This window comes from Sorex araneus, chromosome 3 (assembly GCF_027595985.1).
Source record: "Sorex araneus isolate mSorAra2 chromosome 3, mSorAra2.pri, whole genome shotgun sequence".
Lineage (NCBI taxonomy): Eukaryota > Metazoa > Chordata > Mammalia > Eulipotyphla > Soricidae > Sorex > Sorex araneus.
Genome location: NC_073304.1, coordinates 61,547,710 through 61,575,679, shown reverse-complemented (window position 1 = coordinate 61,575,679; position 27,970 = coordinate 61,547,710). Strand labels below are relative to the sequence as shown.

The window sequence follows — 27,970 nt, the reverse complement described above, 5'->3', positions numbered from 1 at the left end:
AGAGATCACTCCTGGCAGGGTTTGGGGGGACCACGTGGGGTGCAAGGGATTAAACCTGTCAGCCCTGTGCAGGGCAAGTGCCCAATCCACCCATCTCTTTGGCCCCAGATGTTTTTCCTTCAATTACTTTTTATTCCCCTTTTGTTGATATTGCTGCAATGCCCAGGGCTCACATGTGCTTCGCCGTGGTGCTCAAACGTGGGTCTTGGTGCTCTCAAGGCACACGTATGAGGTTGCTGTGCTCTCCAGGGCTGCAGTGCTTCTGAACACTCTGGTTGTGGTGCTCACTAGGTCACTACAGGGCTCATACACAAGCACACCAGGGCTCACACTTCCATACCTGGTGCTTGTGCATCTTTTACAGCTGCTGCTCTCAGGGGGTTGCATCCACCTTTCAATTGCGGTGCTCCCACACACACTGTGGTATGACCCAAATCCTCTGCCGCTCTGGAATCGCAGATAGCAAGGCTGCCAGAAGCGGACTCCACAGAAGCTGAGACCCCGGGATTGAACACCTGACCACCTACTTGCAGTGCCGATGCACTAAACCTTTCAGTTACACGGCCTAATTGCCCTTCTTTTAAAAAATGTTTTTCTTAGGAGCCACATTTGGCATTGCTGATGGGGCCAACAGAGCCAGACCCAGCTGGCCCCATGGTGCCATGTAGTGCCCTGGATTGAGCTTTTTTTAGGGGCCCCACATCTGGCAGTGCTCAAGGCTTACTTTTCTGGCTCTGTGGTCAGGGTTACTCCTTGTGGAGCTCAGAACATGTTGGTGCTGGAAATCAAACTAGGGTTGGCCACATGCAAGGCAAGTGCCCTACCTGCTGTATTATCTCTGGCCCCTAGAAGCTGTGAAGTTTTAAGTATCAGTCATGATTTTCTTTTTAATGTATTATTTTCACTTATTATACCGTTTTCATTCCCCTTGCCCCCTTCCCTTCGTTGTTGTTGAAATGAACCAAGGTCACAGACACTCAGCAGTGGTGCTTGAACACACAACATGCAGAGAAGCGCCAACATGCAGGAACTGGAACACGTGCAAGGCAAGTACTCGATCACTGAACCTTCCCCATGCTTGAAGTCACATTATTTTCTTTGGATTTCTTCATTGGCATGAAAACTCATCTATGAGAATTTTCTATTAAGATAGGAAAGTGAGGGCAGGATTCCAAGAGAAAACTTTTAAATGGTGCTGTTGAATAGGGGTATGATATAGGTTGTACTATGAAGGTCAAAGTTCCTTAGCAATGGGGACTGTGGAAGCAAAACTCCCATACTATTAAGCCATCATGTTTTAAGTCAACTAAGATGATCCAGGATGGCCAGAATCCAAAAAGTGAAAATGTTATGCTTGGCTGTACTTGTTTGTTTTCCAAACACACACCTCAGAAAATAATTTTTTTAATTAAAAAAATTGATTTCTACCTCTTATTTTCTAGTCAATTCGTTTATAAATTTTTGTTTGGGGGCTACACCTAGATGGGGTGATTAGGGTACTCCTGGCTCTATGCTCAGGGATCACACCAGGTGGTGCTTGGCCATTGAAACCTAGTCAGCTGTGTGCAAGACAAATGCCCAGACTGCTGTTACTTAGTATCTCTCCATGTGGAAGTCGATGTGGAGGTCTCGTTCTGTTCAGCAGGGAGAACCCTTCGTAGGGCGCAGCCGAAAGAACAGACGCCGAGCCCGGAGGAGGGAGAAAAGGCATTTATTCTATGGCAGTTACAGTATTTTATACCTCCCTGTTGGGAGGAGGTGGTACCAGGACCCCCAACAGAAATGCAGGGTGTGGCACGGGATTTAGCTAGTAATAAACAAATGCTGATAGGATAAAATCAGTAAGATTAGGAGTGGCAACCTTTGCTAGGTGTGGCATGGGGTTAGCTAGTGATTAAACAAATAGTGACAGGATAAGATCAGTAAGGTAAAATGGCTCCCTACATCTCCAGACCTAACAAAGTATCTTACTGCCATGGAGGCAGGGGGAAGGTGGGAAAGGGGGGGGTATACGGGGGATATTGGTGGTGGGGAATGTGTACTGGTGGAGGGATGGGTATTTGCCGCATTGTGAGATTGTAACCCAAACAAGAAAGCTTGTAACTATCTCAAGGTGATACAATAAAATTAAAAAAAGAAAAAAAAAGTTTTGTTTAAAAAAATAAAATGTATCTTACAGTCAACACAGGCTTCTTCAGAGAGAGGAATGAGCCCAAAGGAAAGCAACTTACATATTCATAGCAGCAGCTGAGTACCCTGAGTTAGAAAGTGATCTTATGTGTGTGTGTGTGTGTGTGTGTGTGTGTGTGTGTGTGTGTGTGTGTGTGTGTGTGTGTGTGTGTGTGTGTGTGTGTGTGTGTGTGTGTGTGTGTGTGTGTAGGCAGAAATTGAGGGCCACTCAGTGGTGCTCAGGATTAAACCAGAGTTGAATGAAGCGGCTGCATGCAGGCCAAGTGCCTCACCTTCCATAGCATTTTTCCAGACACTCTATAGATTTAAAAGTTTTTGCAGTAATAGCAGTACATTACTAGGTTTTAGAAGTACCGTAGGTTAGGTTCACAACCCTTCAAATACAGGCCACCACATGCCTACCACCTGAGTACCACTGATCCTTCACTCAGTCTATTGAACCCCTTTTATTTTTTGCTCCCCTTCTGAAAAATTCAGCTCTGTGGAGTTCAAGGGTTTCTTTGGGTTTAGTTGTTTGTTCCTGTTCTGCTTTTGATATTCCACAAGTAAAATCTTATTTGTCTTTTTCCTTTAGCCTTATTAGCATAGTCCTCTTGTTAATCTATGTCGCTATAAAAGGCAAGAGTTCATCTTTTTAACACACCATGTCTTTACCCATTCACCGTCCCATGGCACTGTTTCCACATCTTGCTATTGTAAGTAGTGCTGCAATGAACAGGGGGGCAAAGAACATGTACCTTTTTCAATTGATTTTTATTTTTTATTCTTTGGTTATTTAAGAGTGAAACTGCCAGGGGCTGGAGCAATAGCACAGTGGGTAGGGCGCTTGCCTTGCACGCGGCCAAGCCGGGTTCGATTCCAGCATCCCATATGGTCCCCTGAGCACCGCCAGGAGTAATTCCTGAGTGCATGAGCCAGGAGTAACCCCTGTGCAATGCTGGGTGTGACCCAAAAAGCAAAAAAATAAAAAGAGTGAAACTGCCAGATGACAAAGTAGATTTTAAATTTTTTGAGGAATCCCTTTTACCATTTTCCATACAGGCTGCATTAATGTGCATTCTCACCCAACATACCATGAGAGTTCCTTTATCTCCACACTCTTACTGACATTTGTTTCTAGTCTTTTCATAGGCCATTCTCACAGAGATTCGAAAGTGCATTTCTCTAATAAATGATACTGAGCAGTTTTTTCACATGCATTTTGACCAATCTGTACATCTCCTTTGGAGGAAGAAGTACCTACTGAGCGATTCTGGATTCTGCCTGAAAAGTAATTATCTTGCCCCCAAACATGTCTTGTGTGTGTGTGTGTGTGTGTGTGTGTGTGTGTGTGTGTGTGTGTGTGTGTGTGTGTGTGTGTGCGCGCGCGCGCATGTGCTGGGGGAGGAGGGAGGAACAGTGAGGGACACACCTGGCAGTGCCTAGGATTTACTCCTGACATGGTCTAGGGTGCTGGGGATCAGATGAGGACTGGCTGTGTGCAAGTTTTCTGAGATGCTGTACGATTCCTATATATCCTAAATATATGGTGCTTAAAAAAAATTGTACTATAAAAAAATGAATGTCAAGCATACAAAATTTAACAAAGGTCTTCATGTTTTAAAGATATTAGTGAACTTAATGACCATCACAATTACTACATGGGTCCAGTAAATCTTTAAGTACATATATACAAATATTTAAAATGACTTTATGAATGAAGTATATTAGTATAAATATTATCAGAAGCTTTAATAAGAATATAAGCATGATAAACAATTTTCACTTCATACTTTTTTGCATTACCAAATGCAATACTTCATAAGAAGCTTTGATGATATGACTTCACTGAAGGATGACAATTACTATAAAACATTTAAAGTTTTAGATTTTTAAGCACCAATTAGAAAGATCAGTCCAATGGGTGTTTCATTTCTACATCATTTATTTCCTTTCAATCTCCCCTTTTATACATTTTAGCATTTTTCAATTTAGGAAATATATCAAGTAAAACTTAATGGGTAAGCACCATTAAAGATGAAAGACTACAATCATACCATTTAATAGCAATATTAATGGTGTATGTACTTCATATAAAGTATTGTATAATGAAGCCCTTTCTTATTGAGTGGGTATGATAATACCGTATTTCTTTGTTGTCCTTAGAAACACATGGTTCACTCATTTCTTCTTGAGTATGAAAAGACTTTTGGAATAGCATTTGAAAAAGACGTATGTTTGAGATACCTCTTATATGATTAATTTAAACATCATTAGGATTGTGAGTATTGTCCTCTCTTTGCATTCAACTTCTGATTCTTTCAACAATTCTGAAAATTCCTGTTAATTTTCTTCTACTTGTGACAGTGGCCAAATGAAAACTTCTAAATGCTCAACTACATTCATTGAAATGTTTAAAAAAGACAAATACCTCTTGAAAGGTAATGTACTTCAGCAATGCTAGATAAAAACTAAGAATGATCTGAAGAATGAAGAAAAGTTCTTTATTACTTTATTAAATTATCCTAGGTGATTCTACCATTGTTCCATTTTCTTATTAATCTTTTTAAAGCATAGTTAAGAACTAATTAGTAATGAGTCAATGATTTATAGCTTGTAATACTTATGGCAACTGAAAGATAAATTTAATTCCATTTTTAGAAAATGAATTTTACCTCCTGAAGAATACCTAAGAAAGATGAAAAATCATGAAATATTAATTCTTATAGTTATAACAGCTCAAAAAAGGAAACCCAAAACCAAAATTTAGTCCAGTGGACCAAGATGATATTAGAGTTTAATCAACACAAATTGTTTTCATGTAAAATGTTCGCAACTTCACAAAGATGTGAATTAGGAGTCCCCAACCCACCCTTTCCCTTTTGGAAGCACCTGGGAAAATATGGCTGGTTTTGCTCTTGGAGACCTTTCCACTCTAAGTACAGATAACTGGTGCAGAGGTGGAAAACTGATCCAAGTTGAGAATATGAATTCTTTTCTCATACTTTGATTCATAAGGAACAAAGACACTGGAGCACAGAGTTAAGTCAGAGCTAACAGCAACTCATATTCAAACATCTGGAACAAGCACCTCTTCAGACAACTCAAGCTACAGGGTGGAAATAGTCCTGTTATAGTCATTCTCTGGTCCCTTAATAGTTTTCTGCACTAGGTAGTCTGGCTAGAAGCAGACAGGGGTGGAGAATGAGGGGTGGGAGAAGCAGCACACTATATTACCTTCCATAAAAGAAAATCTTTCCTGTCAAGATTGCTGAAGATCAGGTCCAGGTATTTGGGAAAGCAAGTTTAGCAATTGCAAGGAAGATTTGTAGCAAGAGCCAAAAGTTTGAAAAACTTAAGCCCTCTTCCGAAAAAGAGGTAATGCTGAGCCCCCTGACAACTTCCAGTCCCTAGGAAAACATTTCCCTAAACTGCAATGTAGACTGTGTGTGCTAGGGGTGGGGGAAGGAGTTTTGGAGACAGACTCTAAGAGCTTCCTGTCCCTTCAAGCCCCTTTTCAATCACTGTTTCTCTTTCACTCTCTTGAAGGCAGGGCCCTCAAAGGAATGGACACTAATGTCAATTGGTTAAAGCAAGCACACCCTATCCAAAAATTCCCGACATCACCGTTTTATATATATGTTTAGTAATATATATTCCTAAATATATTATCCTTGATAAGTATATCAAGGATATATTTAGGAAAGACAATGATTCCAAGTACCATACCAAAGACTTTCTTGATCAAGTATCTACACCAACACACTAACTCATACCAACATGATGTTGAGTCGTGGCCTCTTCTGTAGACTGTGACTCAAGGGAAAAAAGAATGCCGGCACCAGACAACACTTAGTCAAGTGGAGAGAGGACTCCCATAGAAAGTACTTCAGAAGAACAGGTCTGAAGGACAACAGATAAAGGAAATCCTTATGGGTACATGGTAGGACTGTCAGACATCACTTAGAAACTTACATCACTGCCACGAGAGCTAAGAAACACACTTAGCTTGAGAGATAAACCAGTGGCCTCTATATAATCCTGTTTTCTGGTTCTCTCCCACCTCTAGTCAATCCCCTTTTCTAATTTATTACTTTTATTGTTGAGCTTTTCCAATCATTTTGCTAGTTGGAGGTAGTAAAACATGCCAATAAATTCAGAGGTGGTCATTCTGGCGGGGTAGTGATTAAGTGATTAGAAGACAATGTAGGAGCAGGCATTTATAGCAATAAAAATAATACTACATCACATCAGGCGACACTCTGGAAGACTTTTCACACTGTAGAACAAAAATATAGTGGTAGTGCATTAGTGGAATCAATTTAGTTCATATCCTTTTCTTGGTAATTCCAAAGCCCTTGCCTTTGTTTTTACCAGTAATCCCATTTTTGTTATTTTTTTTTTTTCTGAAAGTGAACCTAGGACCTCATACATACCAAACACATACTCTACTACCAAGTTAAATATCTGCCCAATAGTTATATTTCTAAGTTTTCCTTAAGGTGATTGTGCAAAGTTGCATGTTCACTGCATCTTCCTTTAAGAGGTCCTCACCCCGCCCCCCAATCCTGGCCACAACTGATAGAGACTGCAGACCACACTAAGTCAGATTTCATCTCTGAAGCAAGACTTGAGTAAGAGAGACAGTTAAACAGTGATCAATGAAGTTCTACAAAGCTGAATTCAGAGTTTTCTTTAACAAGCCAAGGCTACAGAAATGGGGTTAATGTGTCACCCCATGAGGAGAAGCAAAAATAAGCAGCCTTCAGAGAAGTTGGTCCACAGAACATAAAGCAGATGCACAGATGACTAGATAGAAAAATATAAGAAAGAGGAAGACACAGAAAGAGTAGAAGGGAGGAGTACAGAAAACAAGGAGTCAAGTGGATGGAGACAACTAGACTGAGAAAGAACCAGAGAGAGAAGCAAGTCACTGTCACTGTCACTGTCATCCCGTTGCTCATCGATTTGTTCGAGCGGGCACCAGTAACGTCTCTCATTGAGAGACTTACTGTTACTGTTTTTGGCATATCCAATACGCCACGGGTAGCTTGCCAGGCTCTCCAAGAGGGGCGGAGGAATCGAACACGGGTTGGCCTCGTGAAAGGCAAATGCCCAACCGCTGTGCTATCGCTCCAGCCCGAGAAGCAAGTACAGAGAGAAAATGATAAACTACTGGTACTTCCTAGAGTACACAATGCTCAGCTGTATCGCATTCAATTAAATCACAGATTTCTGATTCTTTTTACCAACTCCATTTTTTGCAAGCTTTTGCAGATGGATTTTTTATTCTTGCAACCAACAATTCATATACTCCTTAACTGTGGCCACATATGTCAATGTTTAATTTGGAACTATTGCAACAAGTGTACTCCCTAGTATAACTGGGTCATCAAAAAAAGGTGAGACTCTCAAGAGAAAGGAGTATAATTTGTAAAATCTTTACTATTTTCCCAAAACAGATGCATTCTATGTAACAGTTGCTAGTATTTACTCAACACTAAACTTGGGTCAGAGTTTCAAACACTATACAAACATGATCATAACTATTTTTTCACAATGATAGATTCTACTATTGTGATTCCCATTTTATAAACAATGATATTAATTCCACAGGGTAAGTCCATTACCCAAGATCACACAGCCAACAAAGAGATAAAGGTGGAATCTACTGTTATTGACATTTAAAAAAAAGTGTATGCGGTCATTTAAAATTTATTTCAGTTAAATTTCCGCTGAATACTATTATGTACAAAGTACTGACTTACACTAATAAACTAATATTGATACTACAAATACAAAGTTCTTCTGAATTTCATTACTGAAAATTAGTTATTTTTTTTTTCCTGGGGAAAGATGAACTTTTGAACTTTCACAAAAAGACAAACTTTCATACCACATTTTTCAATTTCCAAAATACCTCCTTTAAAACAGAAGGGAGTACGTTCTGAAAATGCGGTTTTAAAAATGCATTAGTTCAAAATGCACTGGGATACGTGAAGATTACCGCTGGACTCATATGAAAATAACTCGACTTCAGAAAAAGACGCCTACACGAGTAAAGACGCGGCCATTCACTGACCCGCACTACATGTGCTACACACATAAGCAAGGAATGTGACAGGTGGAGTCGCTTCTCATGGAAGGTGGTGAGTTGCCATGGAGTCTGTTTCTCTTGATTTTCTGAGCAGGGCTTGTTTGAGGGCACTAATTTTCTCATCAAGTTCAGCCAGTGAATAGTTCTGCTGTAAACAATAACACAGATTGCTGACTAAGATTCTGAGCTCTTTTAAAACAGACAGAAGTGTTACATGAACTAGAAATATTTAAAATACCCAAAAGCATAGCACATGTTTTTTTTCTTCATAATAGTTTTAAAATTTAATATATATGTTGGCTATATCATAAGCTTAAAGGCATAAAACCATAAGATAAAATATTTCCTTTCTCTTTCCTAATGATAAGGTTCCCCTGAACCTGTTATACTTGGAAAGAATTGCAAAATGGCTGAATTTAAAAACAGAAACAAAAACAACTGACCATTCTCACAAAACAATGGCCAAAATATTAAACCTAAATCTTGGAATTATTTTCACTGCTTAAACTACCTGGAAATTCTCTTTTTTGGGGGGAGAAGGGAGTCACACTAGCAATGCACAGGGTTAACTCCTGGCTCATGCACTGAGGAATTAATCCTGGTGGTGCTTGGGGGACCATATGGCATACAGGGAATCGAACCCGGGTCAGTGCGTGCAAGACAAATGCCCTACCTGAGGTGCTATGGCTCCAGCCCCTGGAAATTCTCTTTTAATTCATCAATTGTTATTAACTACGTCACCAGATAGAAAGGGGATCCTCAAATTTTTCTAACTAAAAAAATTAAGTAATAATATGAGGGTTGGGGAGATAGATCAATGGACTAGTCATAACTTGTACAGACTAGGCCTTGAGTTCGGTTCCTGGCACTGCATGAATCTTCAGACCACCTCTAGATGTAGCCCTGGTGTCCACTGAGTACGGCTGGCGTTGCCCGAGCAGCTGAACATTACTGGGCCCTAGCTCTGATCTGGGAGGCTTAAGAACAGGGTGGGAGCATCAGGCCTCCTGAGCCATTCATCCCACCTCCACCAGTATGTTTATAGCACCATTAGACACTAACAAGACCTAATCAGGAAAGATTCAACTAATACAGTGACAAGGTAGACAGTCAGATAGAAGGCCCCGTGGCAATGGAAATGTCTAGTGAGAGAGTATAATCTGAAAGGAGTCCCCAGAAGCCAGCTCTGGAAAAAGGCCTGACTCTATCCGGGAGAGAGCATAGAGCTAAAATTCTTCCTTGGTGATTTGCCAGCAATGACCGTTAGCAGAACCTGAGGCAGTTTGGAGATAAATGCCCTAAAATCAGCTTCCTAAAACTGCTTAGAGCATGTCCTCTGGAGTGGGCCACATTCCTTCACTCTGGAGGTGCACTTTATTCCCTTTACTTTATGACACACTAATTCTGGACTTGTTCACAAATCCCAACTTGGGGTATAATAATTCCTCTTTTACTTCATGGGGCTCTCCTTCATATTTCCAAAATAAAACTATTTTACTTCTTAGTCTTCACTGGAAATTCTTTGCTGCAACATAAAGACAAAAAGTCTGAACCTGGGTGGAAACTTCAGATGCTCCTTTTTAGTGGTACTGTTAAAGAAAGGGTGAGTGAGATTTAAATTATGAGCCTTCATTATTTTTTTGTGCCAAACACATCCTTCTACTATGAACGGGTGGATACAGATTTGTATTTGTTTGACTGATCTAGATCATTCCATGCCCTTGAAAAAAAATCATTTCTCTCATTTAAGTACATTCATTTTACAAAAAGTCCTTTTTAAAAATTTGAACCTAAATTACAGGGTGGTAATTCCTACTCATAACAAAGCAGAAACTAGTAAGAAAGAAAGTTATAAAACTGAATAAAGCTTTCAGAAGACAAAATGAAAATGCAGTAACTTACCTGTGGTGGCTGAACTTTTCTTCTTTTTCCAGAAAAGTTCTATGTTAAAAGAAAAAATAAAGATAATCAATGATTAAAAATCTAAACAAATTTTCCTTCAAGACAAAATATGCAAGAGAACTTTGGCAGAAACAAAAGCCCTCAAACTGACCAAGCACGTAGCTATGGTTGACACCTGTCTTTGCATTTTGGATGTGATTTTCCAAAGATGGTATTAAACGCATAGTTGTAACATGGCAGCCACACGCTCATTTCTGGCAATACATACCTTCCCATTAACTGCAAGCTTCTAAAGAGGCTTACTGATTGTGGAAAGTGGCTGTCAGGGGTTTCTGCTTAGTTTCCCTTTTAATAACCTTTTCATCCCAGGAAAGCTAGCAAGTGGAGCAGCATCAGATAGAGGAAAACAATTAGAATATCAGGCCAAGGGGTGAAACCACACATAGACACATGGTGAAATCACCGAGCCACAGTCCCTTTATGTCCGAATGTCTAAACTGTGTGCTGTAACCCCATAAGGGGCCGTGCTATAGAATGGGGAAGTGGGGGGAAGGGTCATGAAAGATTTGACAACAGTGAATGGTTTTTGAATGTGCAACAACCAAAAATTAATGAGAAATCAACCAGATAATCCAACCACTAATGCGCACCATGTTGCGTTTCTCTGGCTAAAAGGGATCACAAAAGGACAAATTTGAAGAAGCTCTGCTTGATGAGCTGGGGGGAACGTGGACTCCTTCCTACTAGACCTAAAACTGGTTTTTAACCACTGGTGCACAAACAGGTGGAGAAAGATTAAAAAAAAAAAAGCTATTGCCCTAAACTATTTTTGTTAGTAGCACTGTGTGCCTGATGCTAATCTCCAACTAGAATTCTAAATGCCATTAGACACGGATCTAAATTACAGGCTTTTTCTCAAAAAATTGTGTTCTAATGACACTGAAATTGCAAACTGGCTGATGTGGCCTTCTCAGTCTTCCAATATGTGTTCGCAATTTAATTCTGCAGCCAGATCTAATCATTACCTCATGCTTCAGGCCCAGTAAGCACACATGGCCTGTACACATGATGCTTAATCTCAGATGCTCTCCTCTTCTAATACTTCCCTTTGCCTCCCAAAGTTACTTTACAGGCTAGAGTTAAGATTCTCCCCCATCAGTGGTTTGGGACAAAGTAAACATGCCTTTAAAAAAATGTAGTAATTTCCAGGTGATCCATTCATTCATACATTTACTCAATTTCTACTAGTCTTTCTTTGTGTTCAAAGATGAAGCTGACACAGATGAGCCAAATCCTGTCCTTAGAGGTTAAAAATAAGTGGAAAACAGGCATACAAATATGCATGCCTTCCCAAATATCTCCCTTTGTATTTTCTTATTTCTATAACATGGCATCATTTTTGTAACTAGAAACTGTACCTGTACTTTATGACTTTCACATTCAATGATCAATACCTGTCAACTTTTCTTTTCTACACTATCATGTCCACAGATCAGAATTTCACTTCACATTCAAGTTACCATAACAGTCTCCTTAGTCTTACTCTCTCCCACTTTTCTCTCATCAATATTAATACATTGTCTAAATGTCACTTTCCTGGGTCACATTCATTTGCAAATGCTTCCAACAAACTCTCCTCTCCCTGGCCAGAAGACCAGACTTTAAACTTCTGGGCACAGTTTAAAGTTCGAACCCTTCTGCAATCTCACTACGCCTGTCTTTATTCAAATACTCTACCCTGTGTACAAGTAATAAATGCCCCAAATCAAGCTTATGTCTTGAAGGGCTTATCTTTTGATAACCAAGCTTAGTTGACAGATGTATCTTAAACTTTTACAAACCAGAACCAGAGAAGGTGATAAAGCAAGGTCTCCCTGGAGGCATCTGATGCTCTTATCAGATTAGTACTATTATTTGATTACATTTTTTAAAAGAGTATAAAACTGAATGCTAAAAATAGCCTTTCTTGGGGCCTTCGAGTAGTACTGCTGGTAAGGTGCTTGCCTTCAGCATGGGACAACCCAGTTCAATCCCCAGCACCCCATAAGATTCTCCCCAAGCACTGCCAGGAGTAAATCCTGAGTGCAGGAGGAAATCCTGAGCATCATCAGGTGTGGCCTTATACCCTCCCTCCCTGGCCCTCCAGCAACAAAGAAAGAAAAGCCTTCCTAGAGATTACTTAATGGAGATAAATTCAATATACTAAACTTACTGTAGACTATGAAACAAAGACATAAAGTATGAAGTTTCCCAGGGGAATATATTCAAAGAACAATTCCAAATGTGGAATAACCTTGATTGTGCATTACAATCCACCAATGCTCTACACTAAGACATATTCACAGAGCTACTTTCCAGGAAATAATGCAAGTGCCAAAATTTACTGAGACTTAATACCATGTGCAATGTGCTATCTGACTGATAAAATTTCATTTAATTAGTTTCAATTTTTGGTGCTTTAATAAACCTCATTTTATGTTTGAGGGAAGCAAATCACTGAGACACTCTTTACTTTTGTTTGGTGGTCACACATGACAGTGCTCAGTGCTTACTCCTGGCTCTGTGCTCAAGACCATAAGTGGTACTGGGGGTTGAAACAGGGTAGACTGCAAGAGGCATAATATCCAGCACCCCTGAAACATTCTAAATTTTTGATATTTAAGACTTGCTTCACAGAGTTGTGAAACGTGCCTTTTTAGTCTACAAAAAACTTTTTCATCTTATTTTTTGAGGCTGGATATAGAAACCAGGGGCTCCTACACTCAGGCATGTTTTTCTACTACTTAGCTATATCCCTTGCCCTGAAAATATTTCTTCTCTGTACCTGACTCTAAACTCCAATATAAAACTCAAAAAAGATTGCTTCATACTTATATATATTTTCACCGTTCATATACCGACCTATGCTCAATACAAGTTACAAAGGTTTTTTGAAAATTAGAAGTTACTGTAAAAATGTCACCAAAAATTTAGTGAACTAAACTTTTTGTTCACTTTTACTTTATTTTACTTCTTTCAAATATAGTTCTGCCTTAAATAAAAAAAGAAAAAAGGAAAGAAAAATGAAAAGAAAAGAAAAGAAAAGAGAAGAAAAAGAAAAATCAAACCTCAGAAAAAGCAATAATCATCTCAGAAGACTGAAAAATGGCACAATGAACTCAAGAGTACTGGTCTGAAACAAGTTCATGTGTTAGAGATCCTTATCCTTATCAGCCACAACATTGTTTTCAAATGTTCTTGGAAAAAGGAGTAAGAATGAATAAATGAGTAAGTTAATGAATGCTACAGTTGAAGAATTAGGCAACTATAGACCAACCTTCCAAAAGGTCTGGGTGTTACGGTAAAAACAAAGGTGGGTGCCTGTTTGTTTAGCTGGGAGAGGAATGTAAACGTGTCTGAGCTGAGGAGAGGAGTCTGTGGAGAGTGAGGATTAAAGAGACAGAAGGGATAACTGACAGAGATGCCCAGAGGAAGCTTCTGTTTATTCCAAGATATTAAGTCCAGAGTGAAGGACTGACTGCTTTTCAAGCTGATCTATCTATCATGTCATGAAAATGGAGGTTTGAGAATTTTGACAATTTACAATAAAAGTATCACTTAATGAAAACTATGTCAGTAATATTCAGAATCAGAACTTTTAGAGAACTAAGTAACCCCCTACTAATATGTTCATTTATCTTTGAACTGTTTCACATATAGATCAATGAATAAAATATATTCATACAATACCCTAAAATAAGATTACTTAAATATTAAACTTGGGACCAGAGCGACAGTGCCGAAGTATAGACACTTGTTTTGCATTTGACATTCCAGTTCTATACCTGGTACCACTAATGATCCCCTAACCACCACAAGTGATCCTGAAAACAGAGCCATGAGTAAGCCCTTAAAAAAAACAATTTTTTTTTTAAAAAAAGAGTAATATACTTGGGTCAGGAGACAAATAAGCTGGCACACATGCCTTGCATGTAGGAGGCCAGAGTTCCATCTGTTTCTCAAGAACCAGCAGGAATAACCTCTGAGCACTGATTCAAGAGCAGCCCTTTCTAGGTGTGGCTAGAAAATAAAATTACATATATATGTATGTGTGTATGTATATACATCTATATGTATAAAGAAAGAAAAAAGGGAGGAGGGGGGTAGAGAGAGAGTACTTACCACAGACTGAAAATATTCAGGAGAGATACCTTCCAATTCAAGTATTTTATCCTCAAGTTTTTTAATTCTCTGATATATGTCCCTTGGCACTGGACCACCTAAACACATTTAAAAAGTTCTGAGAAACTATAGAATTCTTTCTTCTTTAATCTTATCCTTAAAATATCATGCAAGACATTTATGCAAAAGGAAAAGAAGTAGTTAAATCAAGAAGACAAATGAAAAAAAGTTCAACAATTAAATCTTTAGTTCATTTTTTCACATTATACACTATAAAATATATAATGTGCCTCTCTCCAAGCCCCATTTTGTTTCCTATGTTGCTAGGAGTTTTGCTTTGTATGAATTCATTTTATAAGATCCTAAACATAAAAAGTTTCTATAAAGAACAAAGCACATTTCTAATCGACTTTGGGATGAAGTAAAATCCTTAACAACAACTGACAATAGTTGCAACACATTCATTATTTCCTTCAATTTGTATATCTTACTACAGGCCTTTTTTTTTTTTTCTTTTAACCTAGAAGAATGTTACAGAGGGGCTTTACCGTAATTCTTACCAAGCTTTCTTGGCAGGGGAAATGTAATCAAAATTGCTCAGATTTCAAGGTTATAATCATATTCTAAATCCTTTCATTTCTCAGAACCTCCAATTGCAGCCTTTCTGCTCCAGATCAGCATCACCACTATGAATTATCACAACCTCCAAAATGGCATTTTATAAACTCTATTTTCAACACAAGTCTTTTTGTTTTTTCCTTTCTGCTTTTTGGCCACTGCCAGTGCTACTCAGGAATCATTGCTATTAGGATCAAATCCGGGCTCCACCATGCAAAGCCTACACTCAGTCTTTTGAGGTCTCTCACTATCCTGCCAATGAACATTTTAAAAGGTTAAGTTAGAATATTTCACTTCTAGTCCTAAACTATCCAATCTCAGTCTTACATAAAAAAAGCACATTTGCAAGAGCCAATAAATTCCTCCATTTGTTTCCTCCCTGTCACTTGATCACTTTCTTCTGTTATTCAACTAGGCCAACTACCTTCATAGCTTTCAAAGTTGTGGTCCCTTCTTTCTGCTTCCACACACTCAAGGTTTGTTCTCACCAACCTAAGAGCAGGGCCGAGTACAGTGGGTAGGGTGCTTGCCCTGCACACTGACAACACAGGTTCAATCTCTGGCCACATACAGTCCTCAGAGCCCCAGCAGGAGGGAGCATGGAGCAGGCCTTGGACCTAAGCACTGCTGGAGTTGCCCCAAAATTTTCAAAAACATTACCTGTAAGGAAGGATTTCTGTCCTCTTAAAAATAAAACCAGCCAGTCTGACTATCTCCCCTACCTGAAACCCCCATTTTTGTTCCCTATTTTTCTCCAAATAATCAGTACTACTGATCATTCTGCACTTATTTATTACTGTTTCTTCCATCTAATTTAAGTTCCAAAGGGGTAGCATTTGACATTCAGCCCACTGGGTGTGGCTGGGGAGTCTCTTGTACAACTACACACACCTCGGCAACGTCAGTTCAGACTACACAGGTGCACAATATTTACTAACTGAATGAATACATAATTAAACAATCAATATGCAATTAAAGAATATGGGAAATTTTTATATCAAAAGCTTCAACTTGTTAAATATAAAAAACTCTAAGAAGGTCAAAAGGTTTCTTGCTTTTTTTTTTCTTTTTTGAGAATGTATTTTTTAATCTTGGGATCTTGGTTACTCTTGCTCATGATTAAAGTAAGACAGTAACTTCATCTGACTTTGCTCTTGTTCCTTCCTTTACTGGAAATGCCACCTCTTCCCTCTGTACCTTTCAACAGCTATCAATCACCATTGAATTGCTTTAGATGGAGCCCCATGTGCCTCTGTACTATTCCGTTTCCCTATTCATCTCTACACTCCCAAACAGACTGCAAAGATCTTGGAATCAGGGTCTATGATGACATCAACTTGGTATCCCTGGTGTCTAAAATAGTGTCTGGCAGACTAAACGGTGTAACTCTGTGGCAGAGTGCATGACTCACACAAATGAGGAGCTGGGTTCAGTCCACAGGATCCACACTCTAAAATAAAAGTGCTTGGCACACGATAGACATTTACCAGGTATTTTTCAAAATTAACTAAAAATTAACTAGTTGGTACTAATACACTTAATAAGCCATGTCTACACAATAACTACTCCAGACTAGAATAAATTCCGAATGCTCCAAACCACAGCTGGTGCCTACATATATATTGCAGATTCTATTCATTCTTTTTCCAAAATAGTTTGCTCATGCCCACTAACAAATTCCTACTAACCATTCAAAGGGGTAATTGTTACTTCCTTAGAGATATGATCCCTGACTTTCCCTGAGTTGAACTCTAAAAGTCTGTCCTCACTGCATTTTACACATTCTCTGCAAGGGTGAAATAAACAATGGCTGATTCAGTAAACAACTGAGGAGGTATCTGGCTTATGACAGGGCACTATGCTAGGTACAAAGCAATGAACACAACAGAAAGCTGCTCATAAAGCACTTACTGATCCAGCATGTGAGACACCTATTATTAAACTTCATAAAGGAGAGCAGTGAGTCTCAGGTGCTATGAGACTAAATAGATGAGGAAGCTATACTACTGGAATTTATTTAGTATTGTAAACCAATGGAAAAATCAATATAAACTTAATTAAAATAATAGGGAAAAAATAGAATCCATATGAATCTGGGGTTGGGAAGGAAAAGCAAAGAATCGGCATGGACACAGAAAGCCTCAGAGTGTAGCAGAATGATTGGGAAGCCCAGACACATGTCTAGAATGACATTTACAATAAAGCAGCAGCATCACAACACCTTCCCAAGCCGATCTCCTTTCTCCTCTCTGGGTCAAGCTTTTTTAATCCAGAACCCTTCTCTTTTAGTGCAGCAAATAATTTCTGTAGTAGTTTTGTTCACGTGTAATCTCAGTGCCTTTAAGTTGTTGGCTTATGGGAGGTACTTAATTCTTATGAAATGAATGGGTAAGTACAAGATTTGGTGTGAATATAAGGGCAACAGAAAACCATTAAAGGAATTTTTAGCTGAGGAATGACGAGATTGAAAAGATCTGATGTTCTAAGAAGCTGATTTGACCACTGGGAATAGAACGGTCTAGAGCAGCAGTTTTAAGCCACTGTCCAAGGACTGGTGCCAGTCCGTAGGTATAGGAAAGGTTAAAAACTGGAGCTGGAGAGATAAAAGGCTAGAACACACGCTTTACTGATGGGAACCCTGGGTTCAACCCCCAGCACTGCATAATTTCCTAAGCACAAGCACTGCCAGAGGTGGCCCCACACACCACATCAGGAACACTGAGTGTGGTCCAAACATCAAAATCAAGACTGGCTTCAGTTCACTCCTGAGCCCCACACAGCCTCTGAGTATTATGAGGTGTAAGCCTGAGGTCCCTGAACCAGGAATGTTCTACCAGGAATGGCTCCAAAGGCCCTCTGAGGATGGCCAGGGTGGCCTAGGAACTTCTTGGAATTACAGGGCTGGAGGAACACCATATCTTTGGGCCCTAACATTGTACTACCCTCCCCAATAACCAAGAATTGCCAGAAGGGGCCCCTGGACCTCCTAAGCATCACTTGGGAGATGTTAAATAAAAACAGAACTAAAAAAAAAACTAAATAACCAGAAACATCACTTAGTAACTTTTATTAGTGTAGTGGCTGGGAAGATTGCCAGAAGTAGATAGATTTTACAAACACTTAGATGACGAATTCATAGGACCTGGCATATAATTGAGAAGGGAGTCTCTAACTGTGTAGTGAATGAAAATCTGAGGTAGATGTCTAGTCATCACTTACTTCCTTGAGCATGTTGCTCAGGCTCTCGGAACCTCAGTTTTTTACCTGACAGTATCATCACGGGACCTCATAGAGGCACTCAGTAAATATGGAGCAAGCATCACTGTCATCTGTCACTGTGACTGTCATCTTGTTGCTCATCGATTTGCTGGAGCGGGCACCAGTAATGTCTCCATTATAAGATTTGTTGTTACTGTGTTTGGCATATTGGATACGCCACAGGTAGCTTGCCAGGCTCTGCTATATGGGCAAGATACTCTCTGTAGCATGCCGGGCTCTCCGAGAGGGGCAGAAGAATCAAACCCAGGTCAGCTTCGTGCAAGGCAAACGCCCTACCACTGTGCTATCGCTCCAACATGTACATAATGCTTTCAGAGTAACGGGCACTAAGTATTATTCAATAAATGTTAGGGTACTTTCTCTATGGTATTTATTTATTCATATGCTTATCCACACTGAGAGATCCTTGAGGACTAGCATCATATTCATCAACACTTTGTACCTAGCACAGTGGGTGATAAGAATAAGAGGTGGTCATTGTTAAGTTATGAAACTGATGACAGGAAAAAGAATGCCCTAGTTTGCAGCTAGTAATAGCATGCCTGGATCTATTTATAGCCTATTTCAATGCTATTAACACTCAATTGGTGCAAAGTGTGAAAGAGGAGGAGGAACATCATTAACATGTGAACTGTAAATCTGTAAATTCCTTGACATACAGAGACCATGTCTGTGTGTGTGTGTGTGTGTGTCCAGTAAGAATGTTTTGTCCATAACAGGTGCACTGGAAAATGAGATGACTAAATGAATTTCTGGAATTTCTGTAGCCACTTGCAAAGGTGTGTCACAGGGCCCCACCCAGAACTCTGCTTACCTGTCTGCAACCTCAAGTGAGCTTCAATGTTCTGTAGCCGTTCTTCCACCGCCTGATTGCCACAGTCCCGGAGCAGGCTATTAGGTTTGTGACCTGGCCCTTGAGCTCCCTCAGGTCTAGTCTGGGGTCCATATGTATTCACAACTCTAGAAACTAAGTCAAGAGACTTTTGAGCCTGCATACACTTACATCTTAAAAATCAGAAAATCCTTTCTCCTTTAACACTTTATTTTCTTTTTATGAAACCATCTAGTCAACAGCCCACATATAAAAGGCTAGATTCTGTTATAAAATAAGTAAATTTTAAACACAGAAATTACTTCTGTTCCACTTTGCTTATAATCTAGAATAAGTTTCTGTGGGCGGTTAAGATATCTTGCAAATCCTTACCTTTCACATGACTTTTAAATCCAGGGTAAGGGGTAAAAACAGCATCAGTCCTTGCACAGCTATTTTCTAAGGAGAATGTAGAGTATAAAGTTTAAAGACAGTCTTCATATAAAATGTTGACATTTTGATAAACTTCTGCTAATTCCTATCTGTATACTACTCATAGTAAGAAAATAACAATTTCAAAAATAAATTACCATTACATACATGATAAAATTTAGTGACTTTTCCCCTCTAAAATTTATAATAATATCTAATTTCTAGAACAAGATGTAGAAAAGTCAGCAATTACAATGACATCACTTAATATACTTTTAAATAAAAACCTGTCTTTCTACAAACCACTTGCACAGTTTTGGAGAAAATAATGTTTATACTCTAGATAGTGTTTTCATTCTAAGCCAAAAATACATCAACTCACTGCTTTATCATAGAAATTTAAAAACAAAGTACTTCCACTAAAATATCTTTTTTTAAATATATAGCACTTTTGATGTTACATACAGATCAAATTAGTGAACATCTAATAAAAAGGATTACACATTAACGCATTTTTTATTTCATAACTCCACACAAAAACGATCTTGAAACCTCAAGTGTAATACATTCCTCTTCACCTTCCCTAGATTGCCAATGCTCACTTAAAAAATCTAATCACAAAAGACATTTACCTCTTTACATTCTGCCTCTTTCAAAAAATGAAATTTTAAGAAAGACAAGTTGTGAAAATTGGCTCTTTTCCCCCAATAAGTTGAAGTGTACAATTTGTTTTCAATGAGATTATCCACAAATAAGTTATAAACCAAAGGGGTGATTAGAAAGATGTTAACATAATATATAAATATGTCAAACATGATAAAGTATTTCAACAAAACCATGTATTATGCTACATTTTCTAAAAAAACTTCTCTTGAATATTTTACAATAAAAAACGGATCATGGTAAAAGACACTTTTACCATGGTAAAGAACAACTGAAATAGGATACTGTTAAAAAAAAAATTCATTAATTTAATGGAAAGTACTAACATTACAAAACATTAGTATTTCTTCAGCCTAAGTACTTATCTTTAATAGTTCTGCTGAAATACTGTAAATAAAACTGCATATTTAACTTATCCATATACATATATATCCACGTTTATCTATCTATATGTATATATACACTAACAGTTGTTTGTTTTCCTTGGAGGCAATTCAAAGGATGTTAAAGGGACATCACTTCTTCAATCTCTTTTTACCATTTCATGGAGCAAAGAGTTAAAAAAAAATTCACTATTCCAGAGCTATATTTCAAATATATAGATTAGCTGACCCATCACTGAGAAATTCAGCATGGTGTGGATAGTGAATGTATGAGTGTTAGTCACTCTCCACAGCAATTCTTGCGAGTACTGTTTTGAGCCAGCAAGGGATTGAATGGGCCAAGGAATCCTGCTGAGCATTTCAATTCTTGTCAATTTCTATCCCCTGGTGGTTTATAATAATAGAGTTAGCAGGGAGAACAGAGGAATAACATTAGTGACACATGTGCTTGCTCCCTCAACACACCCCTTCTCATGGGCTGCTTGCAGTTGGATCACAGTACCTGAGATTTCACCACTATTGCACCTGTTCTGAAAGACCAACAGGAAAATATAGCAAATCTAGAGCTAGTCATGTCTAATATGAACAGCTGAAAAGATGGAATTTTGAACAAGATGGACAAGTTGAACCTGTTTTATTTTACTATTAAAAGAACGAATCACTGTCAACGTAATAAGAGTCAAATCTAGATTCTTCTGACAATTATGTTCATAACAATTAGCTAAGAGATTGCAGAGGCAATAAGAAAAATGTTCATTCCAATTATGAACTCATTTCCACAAATTTTCGTAAGAAATATTTGTTCAAATTATTACTATAGTGCCTGAGTACGAGTTCTAACAATGCTTTGCATTATTCTGTATCGTGCAGTATAACTGCAGATCTATCTGTAGTATTAGATGGAGAGGGAAAGGAGAATCTGGTTTTAAAAATAGCAACTGTATGCATGATGAGAGAAAGGAAGTAAACATAAGACATCAAAGTCTTCATGAAGAACCATGACACATTGGTTATATAATAAAAACATTTCAAACAGCTCTGGAGCAGTCAGAAAACTGCTCCCTCTTGAGGAGCATTAACTTTACTAAGTTTACTTAAAGGCATTAACATAATTTTGTAAGTACATTTACAAACTAGAAATTTATATAGCTTAGTTCCTTTTTACTAGAGAGAGCAACCCAGCCACTCACACATCACCTTCATTACTTAAAGGAACTCTGAATCAGTCTTCCTCCTGGGGTAAACATGCGTTTCTTAATACTAGCATTTATTTGATTTTTTATGTGACCAAAATGAAAACCATTTCTGCAACAGTCTATACTAAACAGAAATTCTTTTTCCTTAGTTTATAAACTCATTAAATAGTGTTCTTCATATTATAGATTTTAATAAAAACAAAAACTGTGCTTAAAATCCTATGATTATAATGAACTTCTAGGTAGTTACCTTGGTTACAATCAATAACATTGCAAAATTCCCTGACGTTATTTTCATTGATTTCAGCTTGTTTTCTTTCAATAAATGCAGATATTCGTCTGTCAATCTATAAACAATAAGTATGCAAGTTTTAACAATTTAAACACAGTAAGATTTAGAAATATACCTGCCATCACCCCCCCCAAAAAAAACATACCCCAAAACATAACTTCTTACTTCTGCTTTTCCAGCCTTTATTTGGACTACTTCTGGATCAAAATGAATCTGCGTTTTTTTCACATCTCCTAAATCACAATCTTTGTGCTTTTCTTCCTCTTGGAGGCCATCAATGGGAAATCTGGCATTGACTTCATCCTTGTTCCCTGTTTCTGCTTTTCCTTTCTCTTCAACAACAGTTATATCTTCCTCTTTAATCAGAGGCTGAAGTTTTGCTAAAAAGGGCTGAGAAGAACACAATTCCATCTGTGGAGGTTAAAACTGACCAAAATTTTACATTTAACAAATTACATAAATAATTACATATGTAATTAAAAAATTTTTTTGTAAATGTAAGTTTTAAAGTACTAAATTTGAAAAGTTGGCCTATTTGGATACATAGATCCGACCACATGTGTTTGCTATTTTCTGCTATAATAATAATTATTATTAGCTATAAATCTAGTTTATGTGTGTTTTTTAAATTTTTTTTAAAAGAAAGAATATATGAGGAAATGTAAAGTTTTCTTTGAGGGAATCACTCTGTCACTCATCTTTTATTTTGTGCCAAATCAAAGTCTCAGCCTCTGGCACCAATACCACTTAATTAACATGTCATTCAAAATGCCTCCTCAGAACACTAAGGCTTAGTAGTTTTCCTCCTTAACAGGAGAGCCACTGCTCCCACTCAGCAAAAGCCTGCATTATCACTATATCGCTGGAGATCCTCCACTTGAAGCTGCAGTTGGCCAAAGAGAATGAGAGAGCATAGACATGGTAGCTATAGGTGTTATGGTGAGTGAACACTTAGGATCTTTCTGATATGAAAGATATCTTCTTGGGTCATGAAATTAAATTTATAAGAAGAAAATAACCAAGGCAAAAATAAAACCTACCACGATCCAAAACTGAAAAGAGACAGATGCCTACAACTACATTGAGAGGAAAGAGACCTGTTGTACACTGTAAATTATACTATCCCTCCACCCCACAATTAGACCTCAATTGAGTTCTTTGGCTCACTGCTTCTGCCCTTTAAAACTAGGGTTAACTATTACTTTTAAAATGAAGCAGATTTTAAATTTCCCATATTCACTAACAGGGAGCTGAAAATTAATCTCTACTCCATTAATCAAAACACATCAACACCTGTCATGTTCTAATTATTTTATTTTCATGCCCACAATTTGGCTTATTTTCTAGTTAAATACTTTTCTGAAACCTTGTAAAATCTCAACAGCAATAAACTGACCAAATAGTTCTTTCATTTACCTTTAGGACACTTAGTTTATACTCTGATTTGAGATAAAACTTATAGCAATCACAACTGTAGAAATGTTCAATCAGAAACCAACAAGGTCATAATTCTGTTCAGTCATTAGATGGAAATACTTTTAAAATATACCAATATTATTGTAAATAATAACTCAATTTAGACTTCCCAAAGAAAGAAGGAATTATTTCAAGTTGTTAAGAAAAAGAAAAGATAAAATAGTGACTGGCTACTTACTAAGATGAGACATTAATGTCACAGAAATTACTTTCTTTTTAAAACTATGCTGAAACTGTTTAATTGCAATAGACACTCCAGGATGTGTCATGCTGGGATAATGCCACTTCTTGAACCACTGAAAGCACTCCATGAGCCTCCAAACTCACCCAAGGCATGGAATCATTATCATAGCATGACACACACCTGCCGTGTCTTATTGCTTAATTATAACCCACCAAAGATGGAACGGTATTGAATTTTCAGTGCAAGTCTAGAGTTGAATAGAATTGCATCCATTCACTCTTCACACTCACATTGGCCTTCAGATCACTACGTAAATTAACAGATTTGGATCCAATCTGGATGAAACAGGCTTTATTAATAATACTATTGACTTAGTGCTACCATAGAACTGGCAAAAACTGCAACTTATCATTTTGTTACAATTAATTTGCATTCTATCAAGTTAACACTTTTAACAAGAAATTTACCTGTAAATACAAAACGTGTTGTTCAAGTGCACTAAAGAGCAAAGCAGGCTGCAATGCCGAGAGACTCTGAAGCTTGTTCCAATCGATTGTAATTTTCACCACATCATCTCTGAGGTTAAGCTTCAAAAGGACAAACGAGCAGCATCACAAAAATTACACAATTAAGCACTACATACGGTACTGTTACAAAAATTTCTACAGTATGCCTATTTAGCTCAAATTTACCAAGTTTTTAATGATATATTAAAATGCTAAGCCTAGTTATCATTTTAAAGGGCCAAGAAAGGCGCAATTTTCATTACAAAACATGATGTTTCATTCTAATTTGATTCCTAGACCTGTAGATGGGATGACCTACATGTGAAAATGTCCAAGAAAGACAAAAATATAAAGCTTCTCTAACACAGTATATAAAAAAATCAGAAACCTTTGGATTGCAGCCAACAGAGGTCTTTCTCAGAATCCTACTCTGAGTGTTACAAACAAATCTACCAAAGTTCTGATACAAATAAAAATTGAACTACTATTTAACTGAAAAAAAACAAACTTCTCTACAATAGTGAGATAATGGCCAAATTGTCAGATTCTCTTCTAAACAGTATTTTCTAGTAAAGTGTCAGAGTTCATCTTATGAAAGCTAGCTATGTGTGGCTAACTGATCATTAGAATAAAATTATATGAAACTACCTGGATATAAAATTACTATCAAAATTAGTAAAAAAAAAAAGGTAGTGCGAATATTTCTACTTCTTGCCTTTCAAACTAAATAAAAGTGAGCCACCATAAACTTTTCCATGAACCCATCTTTATGATAAACTGTAAGGCTATATATACCGCATAATAAACTCAAATTAACATCACTACTTTCTCGGAAATCATAAAATATAAGTGATGCCTCCTATAAAATAAAATGCTACAATTAATTCAAATAGATAATATGAGTAGTGATAAGAAAACAAAAAGATAAATCACTACACAAAGAAGTATCCAAAAAAGGCACTCCATTGAGTGAATATTTTAAGACAGAAAAGACTCCCTTCTTTGAAAATTAGCCCAGAGACATTTAAAGTCTACATTAGACAAGTATAAAGAAAACAGGATGATCTGTGAAGGTGGATAGATTAATTTATATTAACTTAAGAGTTTACATTAAGAGTGGCACATTAATCTAAATTTATATAATTATAAATATTTTATTAGACAAGTAAACTATCATCATACTTTTACATGGCTCAAAAAGATCTACAGCCAACTATATAACAAGTTTATATAACTGGTTGGAATACAAGCAATCCAACACTTGTTTCTAAAGAAAAAATAAGTCTATATTTGTAAACCAGTCACTCAGTAATATATTAGTCATCCGGGACTATTTAGATATGTATTTTCGGTTAAAACATTGATTATATTAATACAAAAATCCTACAATAACAAGAAATACTTTTTTAATCTAGTATAACTGGCTGCCTAGATGAAGCAGTAAGATCAAGATCAATAAATTTGAAATCTGACCTAAATATATGTTTTAGCATTCCAAATTTTATGTTTCCCATGGAGTGCTAATAATACAATTATACAAAATGCATGTAGTTATGTTACAACACACACTTAAAAAAGCATTCTTTAAAATTATCTCATCAAAAAATAGTGTTGTCCTCTATAAAGAAAATTTCTTATGTGCAGTATAGGTGTGTAGAAAGAATTCTGATCTTGAAACAACTTAAAATATAAAGCTTATATCGAAATGGTTATCATTTAGTTGAGAAAACACTACTTTTTGACACTTGTGTAGAGGCCCTTCACTGTATTACATAAACTCGCCATTTACTCTAAACATTTACAAAAATAACATATGAAAGTTTTAATCACATTTCTATTTGTACCAACAGACTAAATGTTTAACTTTTAAATGCATCTTTAAATGCCCTTTGCAAATATTTCAAAAGACGTTTAAACCATTTCCTATTGCTGCTTAAAAATGTCATCATTTAAAATACAAAAAAAAAAAAACCTGTACATTATAGGGAAGCTATAAACTTTTTTGGTTTTGTTTTGGTATAAGAACAAACTTATAAGAACTGCCCATGCCATAAAAAGTTACAAACTTTCAAAACTTTTAAACCACTTACAAATCTTCTAGCTTAAAGACTGAAATATTAATAACAAGCAAAAGTCCTTGTCATTAAAAAAACTTAAGTAAATCTTTGGCAAACAACTGAATTATTCAGTTGCAAATTCAATTAATAATTCCATTACACCAGAGTAATGCTACTTGTTAAGTCACTAGACACATATTAAAATTTTAAAATAAAACAACCTTTAAAAAAGAACTGGTGCTCATCCGCCCAGGATTTAAAACTAATTTTCACAAACAAACAGTTCATTCTAGTAAGGAAGCTGACACTAACTTCCACCACCAGTGCTAACAGCGCCTACCACACGCACTTGCTCCAGTCCTGTAATAAACTTGCATGCCTTGAAGATATTACGGCTCAGATATACAAAGGAAACATTATATTTATTTATTTTTTTAAAGCAGTCAGGTCTCCTTTCAAGTTCTCATTTAAAATGTGCTTTGCATTTTACATCAGGAAACAAAAGAGTGAGTTGATTGGCATAGAATAAGCAGCACTTTTATTTAAACCCAATTTTATGATGACACTTCTGCAAAAGCCATTTAATCAGCCAGTTAAACTCGTTAATAGTCAAACAACGGTTCTGAAGCAGTCTCAACGATGCATAACTCATACAAGTTGATGTAGAAATATTTGAGATTATTCTGTTTCCTCCCCGTTTGAAAGGGTATGAGAGGCACACAACTTTCAGAAGAGGGATGAAAGGAAATAAACACAATTAAGGGACTCAAAAGAACCTAAGTGCAAATAAACACACACACATCCCCGCCCCGACTTCAAAAACGGAGAAGAGATTCTCTCTCTCTCTCTCTTTTTTTTTTTTCCTTTTCAGAAATCTTAGGTCGTACTAACCTATCAAAAGTTAATAGGAATGAACTGGAGGGAAAGGGGTCCCGAAGCGCCCGCAGGAGCCTCCCACACGATCAGAGAAGCCTTTCGGCGTTCACTTTCACCAAGCCTGTTCCTCTCCCGCAACCGGCAGTTCACTTACACTCTCCCCCACTCGCGGCAGGGGGAGAACAGTGCCAAAGAAACCGAGTCCGCAGGCGGGTTTGAGACAGGATGCTCGGGCGGCCCAGCCGCGCTCGCAGGTCCAAGACGTCCCCCCCCCCCCCCCCCCACCGCCGCCTCCGCTCCAGGAACCGAGGGGGAGGGGCGGACAAGCCCCAGGCCCCGACTCACTTGTCCCGCCAGGGTCTGCCAGGAACGAAAGACTTCACAGAGCACCTCTTGGGAGGGGCTAGGGCTGCCGCTCATTTCCACGCTCCTGTCACCGATGACCGGGCGACTAAGCTCGGTGGCTGCTGCCATGACACCTTCGCAGGCCGCCCCCGCCACCACCGAGGCGCCTCCGCAAACCCACCCCCTTCCACTCCAGCTTTCGTCGCTCGGCAATGACGTCAAACTGCCGCGTCTCACTTAGAATAGGGGGGGGGAGGTGGAGGCCCCACCCCCTCGATGTGACTGACAGATGCGTGCTCCAGTCAAAGGCTACGATAGCGTTTTCGCCAAGCCCTGGCCGCAAAGAGTTGCTGACCTGCGCCAAGGCTGAGTGTTGTAGTGGGAATGGTGGTCACTGGAGGTTGGCTCGGGGTTAGGCTCCTGAAGTCTGTCTTTCGTGCTTAAATGTCATAGGAGTGTCGGTAAGAGAAGACCTGTAATTGTTGCAGTTTTTGCCTTGAACTTAATGTTCAAAGGGTAACGC

At 38.0% G+C, this 27,970-nt stretch overlaps 1 protein-coding gene across 2 annotated transcripts; it reads right to left on the bottom strand.

Moving 5' to 3' along the window:
- Positions 1–1,695: 1,695 nt before the first annotated feature.
- MBIP (MAP3K12 binding inhibitory protein 1) lies at positions 1,696–27,637 on the bottom strand. 2 transcript variants are annotated; one of them, XM_004612124.2, is made up of 9 exons: positions 27,448–27,637; positions 24,131–24,250; positions 22,169–22,393; positions 21,962–22,058; positions 19,431–19,496; positions 19,041–19,193; positions 14,330–14,427; positions 10,169–10,207; positions 1,696–8,414 (listed from the first exon to the last, which is right to left on the bottom strand). In XM_004612124.2, the coding sequence occupies exons 1-9, from the start codon at positions 27,574–27,576 to the stop codon at positions 8,307–8,309; spliced, it is 1,035 nt and encodes a 344-aa protein (XP_004612181.2). In that variant the 5' UTR covers positions 27,577–27,637; the 3' UTR covers positions 1,696–8,306. The 2 variants fall into 2 exon arrangements, with proteins under 2 accessions (XP_004612181.2, XP_004612182.2); XM_004612125.2 differs by having other exon boundaries at positions 1,696–8,411.
- Positions 27,638–27,970: the final 333 nt, after the last annotated feature.